General features: G+C 36.8%; 1 protein-coding gene across 4 annotated transcripts in view; it reads right to left on the reverse strand.

The window, feature by feature from the left end:
- The window catches only part of LOC117420411 (tolloid-like protein 1), an 87,776-nt gene that overhangs the window by 15,464 nt on the left and 53,211 nt on the right, over nucleotides 1-19,101 (reverse strand). For all 4 annotated transcript variants that reach the window (XR_009329597.1, XM_059031141.1, XM_059031147.1 and 1 more), the window contains 7 exons: nucleotides 10,100-10,202; nucleotides 8,828-8,944; nucleotides 8,221-8,366; nucleotides 6,204-6,399; nucleotides 3,573-3,698; nucleotides 2,604-2,764; nucleotides 1,625-1,805 (listed from right to left, as the gene is read on the reverse strand). Coding sequence is in view for 3 of the 4 variants with exons in the window: in XM_059031141.1 (XP_058887124.1) it covers nucleotides 1,625-1,805; nucleotides 2,604-2,764; nucleotides 3,573-3,698; nucleotides 6,204-6,399; nucleotides 8,221-8,366; nucleotides 8,828-8,944; nucleotides 10,100-10,202 (1,030 nt within the window). In the remaining variant the exon portion in view is untranslated. The remainder of the gene's footprint in view (nucleotides 1-1,624; nucleotides 1,806-2,603; nucleotides 2,765-3,572; nucleotides 3,699-6,203; nucleotides 6,400-8,220; nucleotides 8,367-8,827; nucleotides 8,945-10,099; nucleotides 10,203-19,101) is intronic.

A 19,101-nucleotide genomic window follows, 5' to 3' on the forward strand; every position in this document is an offset into this window, starting at 1 on the left:
TGTTTACTTGTTTGCAGACTGTTTATCACCATGGCAACCAAAGGATATTTTGACCATCAAGTTGTGGTAAAGCATTGCTAAAAACCTAGCTATTGATTGTAGCTTTTCATTTTAAACATCTGTCTACAATTTTTTCACTGAGGATTTAATGGACTTCAGGTAGAAACATTTGCCAAACATTAAAAGGCAGATTTACGACCCTTCTGCTTGCCTCTGAAAGTAAATGACTGAAACATGCACAGCAGATATTCTTTATCACATTCTGTAAATGACAGAAAATGCCACATTTATTAAGCCTTTGCAAAAGTCTGAACGACTTTTTATGAAGAAAAAAGAGAAAAAATTTGCAAATCATAGTAAATCTCGCTTGTCGTTCCAATACCTTTACAATTCTCACAGCAAAACTCAGCAAGTAGAATAATAACCTCTGTGTGGTTAAATAGGTGGCTGTTAAGAATGCTCTGTTTGTTATCCCTTGGTGTTGGGCAGTCTCAAGTTGGAGTCACACATACAGCACAGGCAAAGAAAACACACACACACACACACACACACACACACACGCACACACACACACAAAACCCTTGCTCTTCAATATGTGCACATGTACACAAAGTTACATGTTCTGAGAAGAGTTTTCAAAGAACAGGATTTAGTACAGTAGGGTAGGAACAGAAGCTGAATGGGGTTCCCATTTCACATTTTTCTGAGCTTGATGGCACTTATTCATAACAAAATGCAGAACCTTACACTGCCTGAACATGGACGTATTAATGGAGGTCAGTCCAACAAATTATCTGGGGCAACTACCAGATCACTGGATTATTTAGCACTTGGTATCACAGTTTTCACTTTAGAATAAAATGCATTCAAACTAGACAAGCATAGACCCTGCCATGACCAGGATACAAAGATGAAGATTAACCTAACCCATGAGGAGAAATACGTCACTTGTCAATTGCTATACTAAGAAAAAATGTCACCATGTCACATGCGTCAGATATGCTTCACCTCTTCATTATAGACAGACACCTAGTCATCTCAGTGACATTTCTTTTTAGTAAACTGTCATTTTACATTAGGTTATCTACTCAGTACAATAATTGGTGCCAGCAAAGTAAGTAGACAGGTTTAATTGCTAGATTACTTGTTTATATCCATCTACGCCATCTATACCACAAATGATGCAGAAAAAAGAGATTGGCATTTCAAAATTGCATTACAATCTGTGGTCTGGCACACTAAAACTCAGCCTTCCTGCAAATTCTATATTTCTGGTATAGCATGAAGAATATTATAGTGTATAGTATAGTGCAATGTTTACAGTAAATACTTTTTCAGTGACCCTGTTTTTAATTAGCACTATTATAAATAGCATTTATGCAGTATATCTCAATGCAGAAAGGAAACAAAATAATAGATAATGTATGACCTTTGCATCCAGTGAATGATGACACTACACACAAACAATGACATTTGGTTACTATGCAATACGTTTGCATACTTACTCTGAAACAACAATATAAACAATATTGAAAACCATGAAATCTTATATAACTGCTTCATTAGTGGCAATTACCTCTTGCTGGACAAAAAGAAAGAAAGGGAAAAAAGGACAGTGGCATACCTGAAAAGAAATGTGCCTTGAAGCCCTTCTTTGATACCGTGTTGTCGGATTTAAACTCTATTCTCATGTTGTTGTACTGGGACGTGATAACTTCAGGCACTTCTGTTCCACAGTACTTTCCATTCAGTTTGGAATCTGAGGAAAGGCCACTGCGGACTTCTATATAATCATACTTGCAAATCTAAGTTAGAGCAAAAGTTATTCTCGTTATCAGTGACATTATCAGTACATTCCAGCACATTAAAAGGCAAACTAATACACATAAATAATGTCTTAAGAAAATCTAAATATCAAGTATTGAATTAACACATTAATGTTCATATTGTTGTAAGGACAGATTTGTCAAGTCTTTAATCAAAGTAGGAACATGTATCCTTCCCTCCCCCTCTCTTTTTATCCTGTATGGCCGAGACACATTATTCAGCATATCATTTTAACAGTTGTCATTTTCACATAAATACAAATCTTTTCTCAGAAACCAAAGGATTATCCCTTTCTTTCTTAACCACAATTTGTTACAGCCTTCCTACATAAAAACTTCTAAGCTCCTTAGAAGGGCATTTTAATAATGTAATAATGATTATGTCTGGAGGGTTTTGATAGCTGTATCAGCTTAAAAGAAGCAAGATCATTCTGTCAGGACTAAACAGGAAGAAATGGCAACAACTGCATGTATATCGATTACTCCGACTGAAAGATAATCTCTTGAACTTTAAAATACCGTAACATCTACTCTATAAATCTGAATGAAAGCTTTTAAATACCTCTATTTTTTTCAAGATTAAAACATGCTCCTATCTCACTGAAAGCTTTCGCAGCAGAAGTCATAAAAGACTTCCCGGACTACAGGCCCCAACACCAGTTTTAATTTGAAAGGCACTTGTAGAAAGACTTATGTTAAGTAGCAAATAATATTTCTTGTGAATAACTTATGTGTGTGTTTGGGCGGAGGTGTTGGGAGGTTAAAGAAATCACTTACTTCATTTCCCTCAAGCTCAAAAAACTCAAACTGCATGGAGATCCGGTAGTGAGTAGGAGCAACCACTTGCCACACACAGTTCTTATTGGGAGGATATTCCTTGGGCCAGCCTGGCGTTGTAATAGTTCCATTCAGTTTGGTCAGGAGACCACCACAGGCGGCTTAAATTAAAAAAAAAAAATCATCGAATGATATTTAGTGCCAACAATTTAGCATTCAGATTGCATTCTGGTTCAGTTTTTTTTTCTGTTCTAGAGTTTCTTTTCCGTCAACAACTTTTAATTTCTCTGCCTGGTTCATTGTTGCTAATCATGGTCCCATTTTCATTCAAGTAGGAGCTATCTATTCCGTGGAAAGACTGTTTGCTTGTTCCACACTATTCAATTAAGGACCATCGAGTTTACTGGCCTGGTCGTTGGCATCCCAGTATAGTTTGGTTGCTGAGCTATATTTTATTTGCAGAGCTACATAAACATTAAAGTATACCCTTTCTAGCTTTTAAACATTTAAGTGCAACCCCTCACCTTCTTCTACCCAAGCCTGCATTCTTGTAACACAAGCATGATTAGAGGCGCTTATTTCTGCAACCGTACTACAGAAAGTTTTCTTGGTTTTACACAAGGTTAGCATTTACAGCTGGGTTGATAAAGGTTCTGTTATACACATTAGTTGTTTGTAACTGCAATTCCATGACAGGGGAAATACAATATTAAAAGCTTCCTTTCATTTGTTATGATATATAACATACATATAATGCATACTGTTTAACTTAGTTTGAAGTACAGTATATGGAGTTGTTCATGTCTTGGCAGCTGTCTGCGTGTTTCAAGCATGACTTAAAAAAACACCCACTCTCAATGAAGCACCCTATTCGTTTACTAGAATGAGGTTAATAACTTAGAGAAAAAAAAAAATATTAGCCTTGTTGTGTTCATTGAACCAGCATACAGTTCTGAATGTGTACTGTACCTTCACAACTCTTCTTGTCTGGAGCAAGTTCATAGCCAGGATCGCAGGCACACTTGTAGCTACCCAGAGTGTTCACACATCGCTGTTCGCACCCTCCATTGTCAGGTTTGGCACATTCATCTTCCTCTGTGAAGAAGGGAAGAAATCAGAGCACATTAATTAAGAACCATCGCTTTCCTGAGCTGAGGCAGTAAAACAATAAATGGATGTTACCCTAGGGGGCAAGGAGTTGTGTGTACACCATTATTACTGTCTGAGATGATTTATTTCTGCTGAGCGGCGCACTTTAGAAATACTAAAGACCTGCAACTGAGAAAATAAAAGTCTTATTCGGCCATTCCTAACAAAAGCTGATGACATCTGCAGTTCAAATTTATAAGAACCTCTGAGAGGTTGTGTAACAGTAACAATGAAAGGGTCATGTACATAACTGCGTGACTGACTGGAAATCCAGAGCTGTGACATGTTTTTAGGACTATCTGCAACCTTATGGTTTTCTATTAAATTATTATTAAAAGGTTACCCATGAGGCTACCTAATTGAGACCATAATGGTCCTTGGGCAGGGCCAGGTTGATCTTAAAACATCATCAATACTGCTGAGTGGGAGCATTCTGAACAGTGCTAAAGCTAATGCAAAGTTAAAGCAGTACATCCTTACTACAGTTACAATAAATAATGTACTCCTATAAAGTTATAATAGCAACTATTCAATAGATTTACTAACTTGTATTAAGTCATTATTATTTGTGCACTTTGGATTTGTAAAGAGTATAACATATTTTAAATGCACAATCCTTGCAAAAGTTATTCATAATCATACAATTAAGACTTTGTGAGACTTTTGCACAGACCAGAATTGTTTGTACTGCTACTTTATTTATTTATTTATTTATCTCTTAAGCCTCTCCTGTTACTGTCTAAGCACAAAGCAATAAGCATTGACTGTGAAGAAATCTGTTATCTTACCTTTTTCTAATAACTTGCTGCAAGAAGGCAGTATCAAACCCAAGGCTTTGGGATTCAGACCTGCCTAGTTCCCCAGGCTGTGTTATAATTAATTTTATTTGTATATATATTAGAGCTGTTGTTTGGAGCTAAGGAGTTTGGGGATTAAGGTGGGAGTAGTAGTGTGGTATAGCAAACATTATGGAAACACTGACTCTTTTTCACATAGCTTATTCCAGACATTAGGCGTCCTAAAATTAAGAAATAAATAATGCTTGGTGTATACAAGTTTCTTTTTTTATAATGATTTGTGTTTTACTATGTAACATTAAGAGAGTAACAGCACTGTAATTTATAGGTTTTCTTTTTCTTCAGAATCACAGTTTGATAGTTGTGTAGATTGAATGCCCTTCTAGTAATAAAAACTGAACTTAAAGTTCAAATGGCACCATCAAAAACACTGCTATTTTAGTTCTTAATTTTCATTATATCAGATAGCAGCTACAGTGCACTGTCAACTAAGCACCTGTTGCAGTCAAAGATAATTCTGACAAAAATAAAGATTCCCTCACCAACGTACATAATCTTCCTAAAATAAGAGATTTGAGCAAGACACATCTATGGGATTTATATATATATATTTTTTATTATTATTCATTTCTTAGCAGACGCCCTTATCCAGGGCAACTTCCAATTGTTACAAGATATCACATTATTTTAACATACAATTACCCATTTATACAGTTGGGTTTTTACTGGAGCAAATCTAGGTAAAATACCTTGCTCAAGGGTACAGCAGCAATGTCTCCTACCTGGGATTGAAACCACGACCCCCCGGTCAAGAGTCCAGAGCTCTAACCACTACTCCACATTGCTGCCATATATGTATGTGCTACTGCCACAAAGGTTTCCATAGTTTCGGAAACATATTGCATTTGTTATATTTCTAAATACCTTAAACTGAAGTTTGAATAGGATCGCCCACACAATTGTACTGGCCTTCAGTTTAAAACAACAGTCTCGTAGTTATTAAACCAATAAACAATAGACATATTAAAAGCATGTTTTGCTTATTTTTTATTTTTGTATTTCTTTTTTGCTTATTTTCTAGGTGGTTCTTTAAATGTATTTATTTATTTATTTATTTATTTGCATTAATGTAGCTATACATTTAAAAAAAGGGCATCGTTTTGTGGAAGAAGTGTGTGGCAGGGCGAAAGCCCTAAATGTAAATTGTGTATGTCTGTGTGGTGTGAATATAGGGTTGGTAGGGAGGGGGTTAAAATCCTCCCTGCCATAATACATGTGAGAATGTGGCTGGAGTCTTAATTGAATTATTAATGGTTAATTAGGCTCCAGCCACATGGTATTTAGGGAGGGGAAAAGGCTTTGTTTGGGGGTTGGTGTGTAGGTGAGTTTGGAACTGTGTGTATACTGTGTTGGGAGGTCTGTAGTGAAGGCGAATGCCCAGCCTACAGTCGGTAGTAAATATTGTTTTGTTTAAACCTGTTATTTTGGCCCTTGTGCCTGTTTATTTGTTCCTGTTTATTTTTTCCGGTTTAGGGTTACTAAAAATGCGCAACAGCGCTTAAACTGCAGCTTTTTTTGTCTTTGAGCCTCCTTCCTGACGCTATCCTGCTAGAAAGTGATAAAACAAAAATGTCTCATTTCATAAAGATTGTACCTTTGAAGAAGTTTGCAGCAAATCCAGCCTTGTTGACTGTTCCATCCGAAATGAATTTCATCCATAAGATATTTGAGGTAGATCGGATATCCTCTGGCTTATCATAGCCACAAAAACGGCCAATCAGAGGGCTGTTCTCTGTGTTCCCATCTCTCACCTCCAGGTAGTCATAGGCACAGTTATCATGTCTCTCAATCTGCCAGAACATACAAGAGATCAATATCAGAGCATACTCTTTCCATTCTCATACTTGCTTATGGTTTTAATAATAATCCCAATGTACCCTATTTTTTGTATTATTCAATAACTCCTGCAAATCCTGGATTCTCAAATCCTTTACAAATTGAGTTACTGTAGTATTAGTGCTGCATGTCTATTGCTGTTAAAAAATGAAAAGAAAATTATAGGTTGACAGAAAATTGACAATATTGTTCTATTATGAAACAATTCAGTATTATTATAGAGACTATATAATAAGAGATATTAATACTACTCATATTTTTACTTAATAAAACATTAATCATCTTATCATGAAAACAATATTATCTTTCACCAGCATGTGGCTTTCTCAATTATTAACATATGAAAACATTTACATAGCAGTTTTAAGGCTGGGATCTTGTCCAACATAAACAGTGTCTTACAGATCACAGAACTTCCAAAACTAACAAGTGTCAGCACCTGTACTAATTGAGTTGTGGGGTTAGAATTTCATATTCTGCTTGCAGGCCGCCCTCTTCTAAATCCTTACATTTGTGTGAATGAAACGATGGTTTGTTGCCAGTGTGCTTCCTATGAATGTTGCCAATGTTTCACTGGATAGACTGAGACTGAACCTGGAATTCCGCTACACTGTGTACACTGAAGAAGTCCTATGCGTCACAAGCCGATGAAAGCTACGAGGGTTATTTATTCACTTTACTTTCGGTTCTGTCCTGCACTTTCTGTAAGGTTGGTATTAGGGTTTCTAATTTGTTTTAAGTAAAGTGATCATTCAAAAACACACATGGTGAATTTAACATATTTTCAACAGCAATAATTTTGACAAAAGTTTGCCAGCTAGTGTCATTTAACCACTTTTTGTATTGAAACATCTTTGGACGTATACAGTGGCAAAAAATCAAAGAGCAGTCATCTGCGACTAGGCTGCTTTGCAGACTAATCAAAAAGCATTTGTGAATTGATTCCTCATAAGTTTGTACCCCATAATGCCAAAAGTCACTGCTGAGGGGGGAAAGGCTAGAAGCATCAATTTTAATGTGTTTGCATTTAATGGCAAATATGTAAAATTGATTCATTCATGGCATATTTCATGTGCTATAATGCGTTATTATTTTTTGTTTAAAGTTCATGGGGGTTAATAGTGCTGGAAAAACACATACCTCAAAATATACAGGCTGAAGAAAGTAATCCATAAAATGCAATGCTTTAATAACAAGAAGTTATTATGCTTTGCCTAGGTTTTGATAGAATTAAGGCTTATCTACACAAACAAGAGGCTCTTTTATTTTTTAATTTGTCACTTTATTCAAGAACAAAAATAGAATGATTTTCAGTAATTAGAACACACTCTAAATAGACAAACATACACAGTAATCTGATTTACAGATTATGCCACTCAATGAGCTTACTGTTGCTGAGATGGTCATCTTCCATTGTTTCACGCTGTACTTACAGGTACTGCTTTTTAATTGCTCACTCTGCCACTGCTGACCATTTAGGGAAGCAAGAAAACTAACAGACATAGATTACATATCACAAAACACCAGTGATTTCCTTGAAACTTTTTCTCAGGCTCTGCTCTGCTTTTATAGCAAGTTGCAAAGAGAAGCAGAGGGCCCATTTATTTTAATATATTGTAAAATAAATGTGTGAGTGTGTGTGTGTGCTTCTGTACGTGTGTGGTACTATGATAAAAGTAAGCCAGAGAGGTGAGGGGAGTAGCTAAAATTAATCAACTGATAATAATCCAGTGCTCCTAAGGCCTTAGAAAAAGAGAATAATTCAAAGCTTTTACCTCAAAAGCCTGAAAACTTAATCCCACATTGTAGTTTTCTGCCACTGTTATCTTCCATACACAGTCCTTCATTGGTCTGTAGTCATCTGGGTAGTTGGGGGATTGAATCTGGCCTGCGTCTTTGCTGATCTCACCTCCGCAGATGGCTGATAAAAAATTGATTTAGAACATGGTTGTCAGGAGGCTCAAATCTGGTTGGCAGGCTTCCTGGTTCAGAAGTCACTGCACTGAATAAAGCATTCTGCTCCAAGACTCTGTATTTAGGATATTTTATAGCAGTCAGAGGTTAACACTTTCTACAGCCAGCTCTCATTATAACGAACTCCCAAGGACCAGAAAATATATTTTTTGTAAACCGTATAGTTCCAATTAAAATCCAAAGCTTTTGAGGACTGTCCTCTTTAAAATATGTTGACTGTATTCCCTCTACAACTACTTAAATGATGTGAAGAAGACCCAATACAGGTAATGCCATGTATAAACCTGCAATTAGATTTGTGTTTGATTTACACTGAATGATTATTAATTCTATTTTTCATTATAGTGAGCATACTGTCATTCTTTATTGCTTTACTTATTGAGTGCATAATATATCATCTTAGAATACCTTCATAGACAGCAGCAAAGCCTTTCCCCACCCAGTTACTGCTACTGCGGAACTCTATCCACATCCGACTCTCTGTAGATGTCAGAACCTCCGGGACTTTGTCCCCACAGAATCTACCTGTAAAAGACAAAGGCTGCTTACTTTTTGTTTTGTTTTTTGTCAGTGGAGATTGAATATGTTAGACACTGACATGTGAGATCTTCTCTTTACTTGTTTAAAAAATGGAAGTAATTGTAGATTCAAATTAACCACTGCGAGGAAACAAAATGTGGTCCCCATGGCAACAAATGAAATGAACATGGCGTTTAAGGCCATACTAAATAAATCACCTTTTATATGAAGAAAGAAACAATATGTGTTCCCATTAAGTTGACCTTACTTGACCTCAAGCCACATACATCACCTTCTCTTTGTTTACAACAAAGTGTTTCATGGTGAGGGACTGAGTAGTATATTTAAAGGGGTCCTCAACAGTATCACAGCATTTTTTTAAGTGGTTCTCATTTTGAATTTCATGCCCTCTTTAGCTTGTAAGTCATAGGCTTCTAAGTTAGAAAATAACCTACTTCAGACATGTCAAGGAGCCTCAATTCATATAGGGCTTGGTTCTCAAACTACTTCTAACTAATTAAGTTTACACATTGTAGTTTTTCACAATTTGTAGATGTAAATTTGAATACGATAAGAGGGGATTTTCAAAAAGTCATGTAGGCTACCCAGCTACCTAACTGATGTCTGATAATGTTTCAATGAAGTAACTGAAGCATTTTCCTTGACGGTAATAAAGAAACAAATGTTACAGATCCATATAATTTAGTAAAACATTAAACATAATTCAGCCATTAGTATATGTTAGTATAAGATTTGCATGTCCATATCCATTAAGGCTTACATTATTATTATTTGTTTAGTTAGCAGACGCCTTTATCCAAGGCGACTTACAGAGACTAGGGTGTGTGAACTATGCATCAGCTGCAGAGTCACTTACAACTACGTCTCACCCGAAAGACGGAGCACAAGGAGGTTAAGTGACTTGCTCAGGGTCACACAATGAGTCAGTGGCTGAGGTGGGATTTGAACCGGGAACCTCCTGGTTACAAGTCCTTTTTTTAACCACTGGACCACACAGCCTCCTATATGAAAGCTTGCAAATATTTAAAATGTAAAACTGCAAAGCAGTTTTATATGTAACAGTTAGGGATACTGTAGTTACAACACCTTCTAGGATATGTAAGTTGGTGCAAATGCACAATTTAAAAAAAGATTTATTACCAAGTAAGGGTGCTTTCCTCCAGTAGCCATCTCTGACTTCTATGTAGTCATACCAGCACAAACTGCTTTTGTAAAGATCCATTGTTGTAAAGTTCAGGACAATCTGGAACACAAATAGATATAGACAAATAAATAAATTTTCTTTTTGTGTGTTTTATTTACAATACTTACTTCCCCTTCATACAGCTACATTAGGACCTCCTACTGGAAAGAGATGTTACATCTCAGTGGGATATAGTAGGTATATAAATAGGAAGGAATTTGCATCCGGTGAAAAGTCCAAAGAACTTTTATTTTATGTGCTGCTGTTCAAGAACACACACCACAGGCTAAAACATAACCTCATATTTAAAAAAAATGTAAATGTTTAAACCGATATGTGTTGCAAAGTTTTTTGTCTTTTATTCCTAACATTGGTGGTCAGTGTTACAATTAAATAAAGGAAACAGACAGGACAGACTATGAGTTGAAATTTGCCACTCCATCTTCACTGAATATTTAGTATTATTCTGAGCAAGGAAGTAGATTTTCAGCTATCATGAAAAAAAGCCCATCAGCTGGTACCAGTGTTGTAATCGAGTCACAAAAATTGGGACTCAAGTTGAGTCGAATCACCGGGAGGCAAGACTTGAGTCGAGTCGAGTCGAGTCTTTGACATGCCAAGCTCGAGTCGAGTCGAGTTGAGTCTTTGGCATGCCGAGCTCGAGTCCAGTCGAGTCTTTGACATGCCGAGCTCGAGTCGAGTCTTTGACATGCCGAGCTCGAGTCAAGTCTTTGACATGCCGAGCTCGAGTCGAGTCGAGTCTTTGACATGCCGAGCTCGAGTCGAGTCGAGTCTTTGGCATGCCGAGCTCGAGTCGAGTCTTTGACATGCCGAGCTCGAGTCGAGTCTTTGACATGCCGAGCTCGAGCTCGAGTCAAGTCTTTGACATGCCGAGCTCGAGTCGAGTCTTTGACATGCCGAGCTCGAGTCAAGTCTTTGACATGCCGAGCTCGAGCTCGAGTCAAGTCTTTGACATGCCGAGCTCGAGCTCGAGTCAAGTCTTTGACATGCCGGGCTCGAGTCGAGTTGAGTCTTTGGCATGCCGAGCTCGAGTCGAGTCTTTGACATGCCGAGCTCGAGTCGAGTCGAGTCTTTGACATGCCGAGCTCGAGTCGAGTCGAGTCTTTGACATGCCGAGCTCGAGTCGAGTCGAGTCTTTGACATACCGAGCTCGAGTCGAGTCGAGTCTTTGACATGCCGAGCTCGAGTCGAGTCGAGTCTTTGACATGCCAAACTCGAGTCGAGTCTTTGACATGCCGAGCTCGAGTCGAGTCGAGTCTTTGACATGTCAAGCTTAATTCCCTTAACCATATGAAAGGGAATTTTGTGGCATTTAATTTGATATGTGATGTAGAGATCTTGCTTCTAAGCTTAAAACATAGCAGCTACAAGGAAAACAGTCCAAGTAATGCAACTTAGGTGAAATCAGAGTTTTAAAACCATTGCGTACTCACACATGAATGCTCCAGTTCAAAATCAATAAACTGAACCTAATTCGCTTAATATTACAGAAAGAAATGCATCTTGAAAGGCTTAAGAGTTTAGCATAATAATGCGTGTTACACAATACTGGTAAGTAATTTCCTTTATTTTCAGATAAAAAATAGTTGTTTACTAATGCATTTAAAAAAATAACAAAAATATTTCACAAAGAACACATTGCATCATAAACCTTTAATCACCTATACTTAGCACAATAAAATCCCAGTACTTTGTCAAAATAAAATCATTAATGTAGTTTAAATGTGCAAATGTACGGTAATACTAAGAAGTCAATTGTATTTTGAGTAACCTGACTAACGTAAAAGACTGGTATTGTAGCTGCTGTTTCATAAACACATGCAAAATACCCCAGCAGCAAAAATGAACAATTTTTTTTTTTTTTCACCAGTATAATAATTGATCTGTTCACCCACTATGACAAAATCCACAGACCACTTCTTAAAAATTCATTGCAAACAATACAGTTCTGTCCTCAACCTCCTTTCATCTGACAATGTTGATTGTGCCTATTTCCAAAATCATGCTGCAAATCAAAAAGCAAAACATTTTTAATCTAACTAACTCTAAAACATCTATCTATGATGCAAATCCTGATGTATTAAATTAATCAAATCTAGATCTGATTAACTCAATTTGGGAATTCTGGAAAAAAAAAAGATGACCGTGCAACAGTTTCATTGATCATCTGTACCGTGTGATATAGTGCCAGTGGCAGGGTGGCCAGATGCTACTCATAAAATCCCCCTATTGGTGAACCAATTTCCCCCTATTTTCAGACTTTTCCCCCATTTACACAATACCTATTGCGTGTATTTACTGCCCTAGGATTCAAAAATAATTCAGGTGTTGCTGTAATTAATTAAAATATTAGGCATCACGAAGAAAGTTTTCTAGTCCTCGCTGCTAGAAATGCTGTAAATGTGGCTTGTGAATTTCTGGAGTATATGTGTGGTTGGCTGAAATATTTAACATCCAGGCTTCCTGACTTCACTGACTGACAACCTTGACTTCACTGCCTTCACTGACTGACAACCTTGAGAAGGAATAGACAAGGATGATTAAAGTGTTAATGACTCCTGTATATTTTGTGTACTTTGTCAATGTTTTTAGATAATTGAATAAACTGTAACATTATTTATGAGGCATTGTTAAATTTAACTAAACCATAAATGCAGTAGATTTTTTAAATTTTTTTTTTAAATGAAGCAACTGCTATATGTTTGTTTGTTGATTTGTTAATCCTTTAAATCTCAATGCTTCTCTACCACAATTAATGTATAATAATAATAATAATAATAATAATAATAATAATAATAATAATAATAATAATAATAATAATGTATCACAGAATTTCTATGAAAATATTTTCTGTAAATCAAGAGAAGTCATACAAAATCTACATGTTACCTATCTACTATATTCAATGCAGTGGAGGAGTATGCCTGTGTGGATTGTGGAGGAATCAAGTGTAAGGCGGGACTTATTGTAAAAGGCGTATACTATTGGCTATTGCAGTAAGCCATCACTGTCATAAGGTAGGGTTAATATTTTTAAAAGATCATGAGAACACTATGGGAAAGTACTAAGGAGCTCACGACAGAGGACATAAAATCCCCCATTTTTAGCTGAAGCCCCCAATTTGAAAAATATTTCCCCCCACGTCCCCCCCCCCATGCAACATTTCCCCCTATTTTTTCCCCCATGGCTTTGGTTTCCCCCCAATCTGGCAAGTGGCTCTAGGCTAAGGGAAAAATAAAAATACAATTAAAGCTCCAGAAAGTTGTTGGTGTGTTCATTTCTTGTACAGTGCATTGTTACGTTATATTCCGCGCACACAACATTTTTTTTTTTTAAGTTTATAAGCTTGTACTTGAGTTTGGATTCGCAAGTGGTAGTTTGGATTTTAAAAACAGTTTACAATTTTAGCAAAATTTTGCTTTTTTGGAAGTTACTTTTTGCTTTCTAAAACATTTTTTTAAAACATATTATAAATCAAATATGAGAAATCACAGAACAGCATTTCCAAACATTCCTATATCTCTTATCTTGTCAATGTCATCCCGTGCATAGCATGATTGGTGTGTTAAAAATAAAATGCTCTAAATAAAAACATAGCAAAATGGAAAATCCTGTTATTAACTTCAACCTTTGTTTTAATTTGGATAAGTGATTGGGACATATTATGTACCAATGTCACTGGCTGTAAATTCACTCAAACATCAGCATTACAGACCAAAAATCACCAAGGTGGTCTACAGACAGTCCCAATATCACTGATATACGAATGTACTCACAGCCAGATTTCAAAAATGTTCCTACCGCATTTAAGTTTTAAGCTTACGTAAATAAAAATCTGTTGATTGACCCACCAAATAAGTATTGATTGGTAAGAAATAATAAAAAATGACCAAAAACTATTTAAGTTATTTTAGACACAGTTTATTTTAAGTGCTGGTAGGATGCAGACTGCTTATTTCTCCCTGTCTACTCCACAGTTCATGTGAACTTGACGAGGCAGGTACTCTAGATTTATCTTCCATGCCGCTGACGCTCTTCTTTCTGCCTCTATGTTGTCACGTGCTCCTCTCTCTCATAAAGAGGCAGGGCTTGTACGCACCAGAAGAAGGGGCTGTGGTTATTGAAAACTAAACTGAATGTGTAATTTATCTTATCATAAAGACTATGACTCAAGTCAAGTGGAGACTTCTGGGCCAGGGCTCAAGTCAAGTCGAATCTTTTGAGCAGAGACTCGAGTCGAGTCGAATCTTTTGAGCAGAGACTCGAGTTGAGTGGAATCTTTTGAGCAGAGACTCGAGTCGAGTTGAATCTTTTGAGCAGAGACTCGAGTCGAGTCGAATCTTCTTGCAGGGACTCGAGTCGAGTCAAATCTTTTGAGCAGAAACTCGAGTCGAGTCGAATCTTTTGAGCAGAAACTCGAGTCGAGTCAAATCTTTTCAGGAGACTCGAGTTGAGTCGAATCTTCTTGCAGGGACTCGAGTCGAGTCAAATCTTTTGAGCAGAGACTCGAGTCGAGTCGAATCTTTTGAGTAGAGACTCAAGTTGAGTCGAGTCTTCTTGCAGGGACCCGAGTCAAGTCATTTGATGACTGTTAACTAGGCAGTGTGAGAATACCTGTACGGAACACATAGATTACTTCTGTCACCAGAGCTGTTCAAACAGCATTTTCTAAAACAGTTATTTCATTGTAACATATGGTAAGAAATAATGAGAGTTTTAATGCCAGTCTTACTACATTTACAGTCGATGATTCCAAACAATTGCTTCACACTTTGAACCTCAGGACTGCAAACTAAATCACACATAGAAGTAATAGCATCAGCGTCAATGCCATAACAAATAACATCTCCACCCCCAGCTCCACCCCAGCGATCTTGTAGCCTTTTAGGTCTGTCTTTGGCAATACAAAGACTGAAATTATTTTGTGACGTTTTTGGCCATGCATTTAAACATTGCAATTTTCTTCAGTAGCCAAAAAATCCCTCTGGAACAATTTGCAAGGGTAAAGACAATGAATTGTGTAAAAACATCAGAAACTAACAGTGAGGTATGTTTACGCAATTTGGCCTGTGACTAAGGAAATGAAACAATTGTATCTTTCAGGAGCATACACCATTTTAAATCCTAGAGGTATCATTTGATGAGACAGTACTTTTTTTCCATTCGTAGCTTTAAAATATATTATTTGGGTATGAAGCTAGTTGCTTCATACTTTGATTATTTTATTCTAAATGTTAAATGTATCAGCCAGAAGGTGTTTATTTAATCAGTTGATTTTAGGAGGCGAATATGTTCATTATTACCTGCAGCTGTTGCACAGTTAACAGCTGAATGTGTACAATTCATGCAAGTTCAGATTTCCAAGATTTGTTGCTGAAAACCTTCAAATGGAAATATAAAAGAAAAAGATGCCTGAGACGCCACTTCACATATTTGAACTCCTCAGAGATGTTTCATTTTAAATTCTCAGTACAGGGAAACAAAATTAACTGTTCTGTTTCTGTTGGCATGTACAGGCCAACTGTTAAACACGTGAATTCACTTTAAAACATTGCATAGGGTATAGTTATTTCTTTTCTAGTACTTTTTTTTCATCCGGTTACAGTAAGTGAGTTGAACTTGAATAACCCAGTTATTTAGTTAGGTTATGCGAGAGAAGTGTATATGTGATCTTTAATTCCTGATTACCCTGTAATGTTGAAGGAGGTTATTTCAAAAGGGGGAGGGGTCTTTTTACAGTACTCTCGTAATCAAGTGATAAGCTGACTGCACACTGAGCACCACGCTGGGCTTCAATTACAAAGACCCCAGGCATGATCGTCTGCCTTTAAATGTATATATGTGTGTGTGTGTGTGTGTGTGTGTGTGTGTGTGTGTGTGTGTGTGTGTGTGTGTGTGTGCGTGTTATAATAAATAAGAGACTGTATTTTACCATTCATCTTACTGTCCCTAGCCTCGGCAGGTGGGCTGCTCACACTAACTATAAGACCAAAAGAAAAAGCTGAAAAAGATATGTTGATTATCAGTAGCAAAATATCAAAGAAAGAGTAATTGCTGGGTTATTGGAGACCGGCAGGCTTTGAAAAGGAGCCTTCTGCAACACTGCAGAATTCTGGAGCCAACGGGACGAGGCAGCCTGCAGTTCAAGGGGACAGGATGGCCCAGTCTCCCTGGAGAGGACAATCAATGGATGTGTGTCAGCAAGATTCAGAAAATATTGGCTATGTAAGCACATTCCGCTGTGCCACTGAAGGCTGAATGCAAATAATGCATTGGTTTGGCTCTTCCTGGGACAGCAGAGGGTCACACAGAATGCATAGTTTTATGCTTCTCTGCCATACTGCAAGACTCACGGCCAAAATGGTTATTGATAAGTGACTGTTGCAACGACTTTCTGTAAGGAAATTTGCTTGGATAAGGAAAGGGTTTATTTGTCAATTAGGCTTGATGAAACATTGTGTTTCATAACAAGGTTAACTAAGTATAGTCCTGGCAATTTTGCCAAAACTGCACTTTAAGGTAATGTCTTTAAATAGACAATCCTTTAGACCTGCTAAAGGGAGTATCATTGTGTTGTTATTATTATTGTGTTTGTGTTTTGCTGTGATCTGGCTATCTGTCTCAAGGTAATGTTTTAGCTTTTTATATTATTTTTGCATTTTTTGAGAAAATCAAGAAAAATCAATAAACAGAGTTTCATTTTTTGTTTTTGTTTTTAAAGTTTAGTGCCTGCCAAACTTTGCAATGCAAATACCAGTTTGCTTTTGTCTTTAGATTGTCACAGACGGTTCTGGCACGCCCCTTTTGTGCTGTAAGTCATTAGATCCCTTTGCATGGAAGGCCTCGGTTGCAAGGGTGTGCGGTTCTTTGATGGACCCAGATTCAGTTGAAATGTGTTTGCCCACTGATGATGGGAATGAGAATGTAGAGATGGGTAGAGAATGTAATAATGTGTTTTAAAGAATATAAAACCAGTAGAAAATATTATTAGCAGATCTGTGTAAGGCCTGTGTGAAGAAGTTCATTGCATTGAAGGTCAGGCCGGCCTGCTGAAAGTTCCAAACCTCCCTTGTCAGGCAAAAGCATCTTTTTAATTAGATTCAGAGCCTTAAAACATTCTGATCCAGCGAGAGCAGAATGGCAAACTCTATGGAACAGAGTTAATAAGCCAGAAGCAATAGAACTAGGTTCGATTATAGTAAGAAAAAACAAAAGTATTTAAATAAATAAGAAACCTAATATAATAACATTAAGTAAATATATGAGCAGTCCACTGTTTTAATATTCAAGGTTGCATTTGCTGCCCATCAAGTGCCTAATTAAAAATTAACCTCTTGCCTTCTGTGTATATCAATGAAGTAAAATAAAATTACAATTTATAAAAGAGATTGCTATATTGAAATATCTGAATTAGAAATACATGTTATAAAATAATTTTAAGTTAAACTGTTGAAAGAACATATTAAAAGTATATTATAACAGAGGAGTTGATCTGCTTGACATTGACAATGCTATAAACAACTTTAAGACATATTTGAGATAATGTTAAATATACTTTGTATTGGTTTAAGGCAGCGGCTCTCAAACTATGGGGCGTGCCTCCCAAGGGAGGCATGGCAAGGTGTCATGGGAGGTGTGAGCTGTGGGTCCTTTTTTTTTTTTGGAGAGGTTGGATGATTTGAAAAAAATTACAAAATATTATATATTTTAAATGTATTATATTTAAAAATAACTAAAATAAAATAAAGCAAAAAGCTTTTGTTTAACGTGCTAATGTTCCTTAGCAACTGTGATACGTCACACGCAGGCCCACCGAGAGGGTGGGGAGGACGAGGACATTTTCCCGGGGCCCAACGCCTCGAAGGGGGCCCAACACCCCAAAGGGGGGCCCTGATGAAGGGGGAACTTTTTTTTTTTTTTAATATATATAAAATATTTTAAAACAACTAGCCCTGCACAAGACCCTTTGCGTTCCCACCACCACATTAAAAAGAAAAACTCCCGTACTGCACACCGAGCCGATGTGCTTCTGTTGTGTAATGATTGTGTATCCAGGCGCTGTCAAACACTTCCTTTCACACAGTGATTTAAACTTTTGCATTTCATATTTTACTACAGCAAAAAGCTGAAAAAAAGGCATAGCAATTTTATGTATTTTTTTAAAGACTTTTAAAAACTTTAAAAGAACCCTAAAGTTGCACAATATATACCACAGTATGAATTATTATATTATTAAGATCTATAATTTGCTCAAAACAACCTGTTGCAGCAGTTTGTTAGAAGAATTGTATTGTGTAAAATAAATAAAGTACTTTCTTCAGCTGGTGGTAAACACAATTAGAGAATGATCCGTTATACTGCTTAAAATACAAATATATTTACCAGTACTGACCATTAGTTAAGAACAGAGATGAGTGGTTTATTTTTGAAACTGGATAAATAAAATAATGTATAGCAACACCATTAAAATGTAGTTTATGCTAAAAACGTATGTTATTTGATGTTAAGTAAGCTTCCAATTAATGACTATTACACGTGGAGTTTGTACCAAAAAAAAAATTTTATTCACTTACCTAAAAAAAAGTATGAACACTGTAAATAACTTAAACATAACTACTTTGAGAAAGAGTAAACTATCCTGCTGTAGATTTTAATTGAGATATTTAAACTTCTACGCGTAGTTGACAGTTTCCTTCAAACCCATTATCAAAATACTGTATCGGTTGAAATTATCTTCCTCAGACACAGCTAAGATTGCAAGTATTATTGCTTGGTTTAGAAGCTTGGTTTAGACTACAGTATACTACAAAGTCGGGGGGGGGGGGGGGCGGCAGCGGGACATACCAATCCTTCCCCGGGGCCCATGACGGCTCTCGGCAGCCCTCGTCACACATACGTTGCATGGTTTTTTTAATTAATACTTCTGAAACTCATACTG

The sequence above is a fragment of the Acipenser ruthenus genome, chromosome 1 (assembly GCF_902713425.1).
Source record: "Acipenser ruthenus chromosome 1, fAciRut3.2 maternal haplotype, whole genome shotgun sequence".
NCBI lineage: Eukaryota > Metazoa > Chordata > Actinopteri > Acipenseriformes > Acipenseridae > Acipenser > Acipenser ruthenus.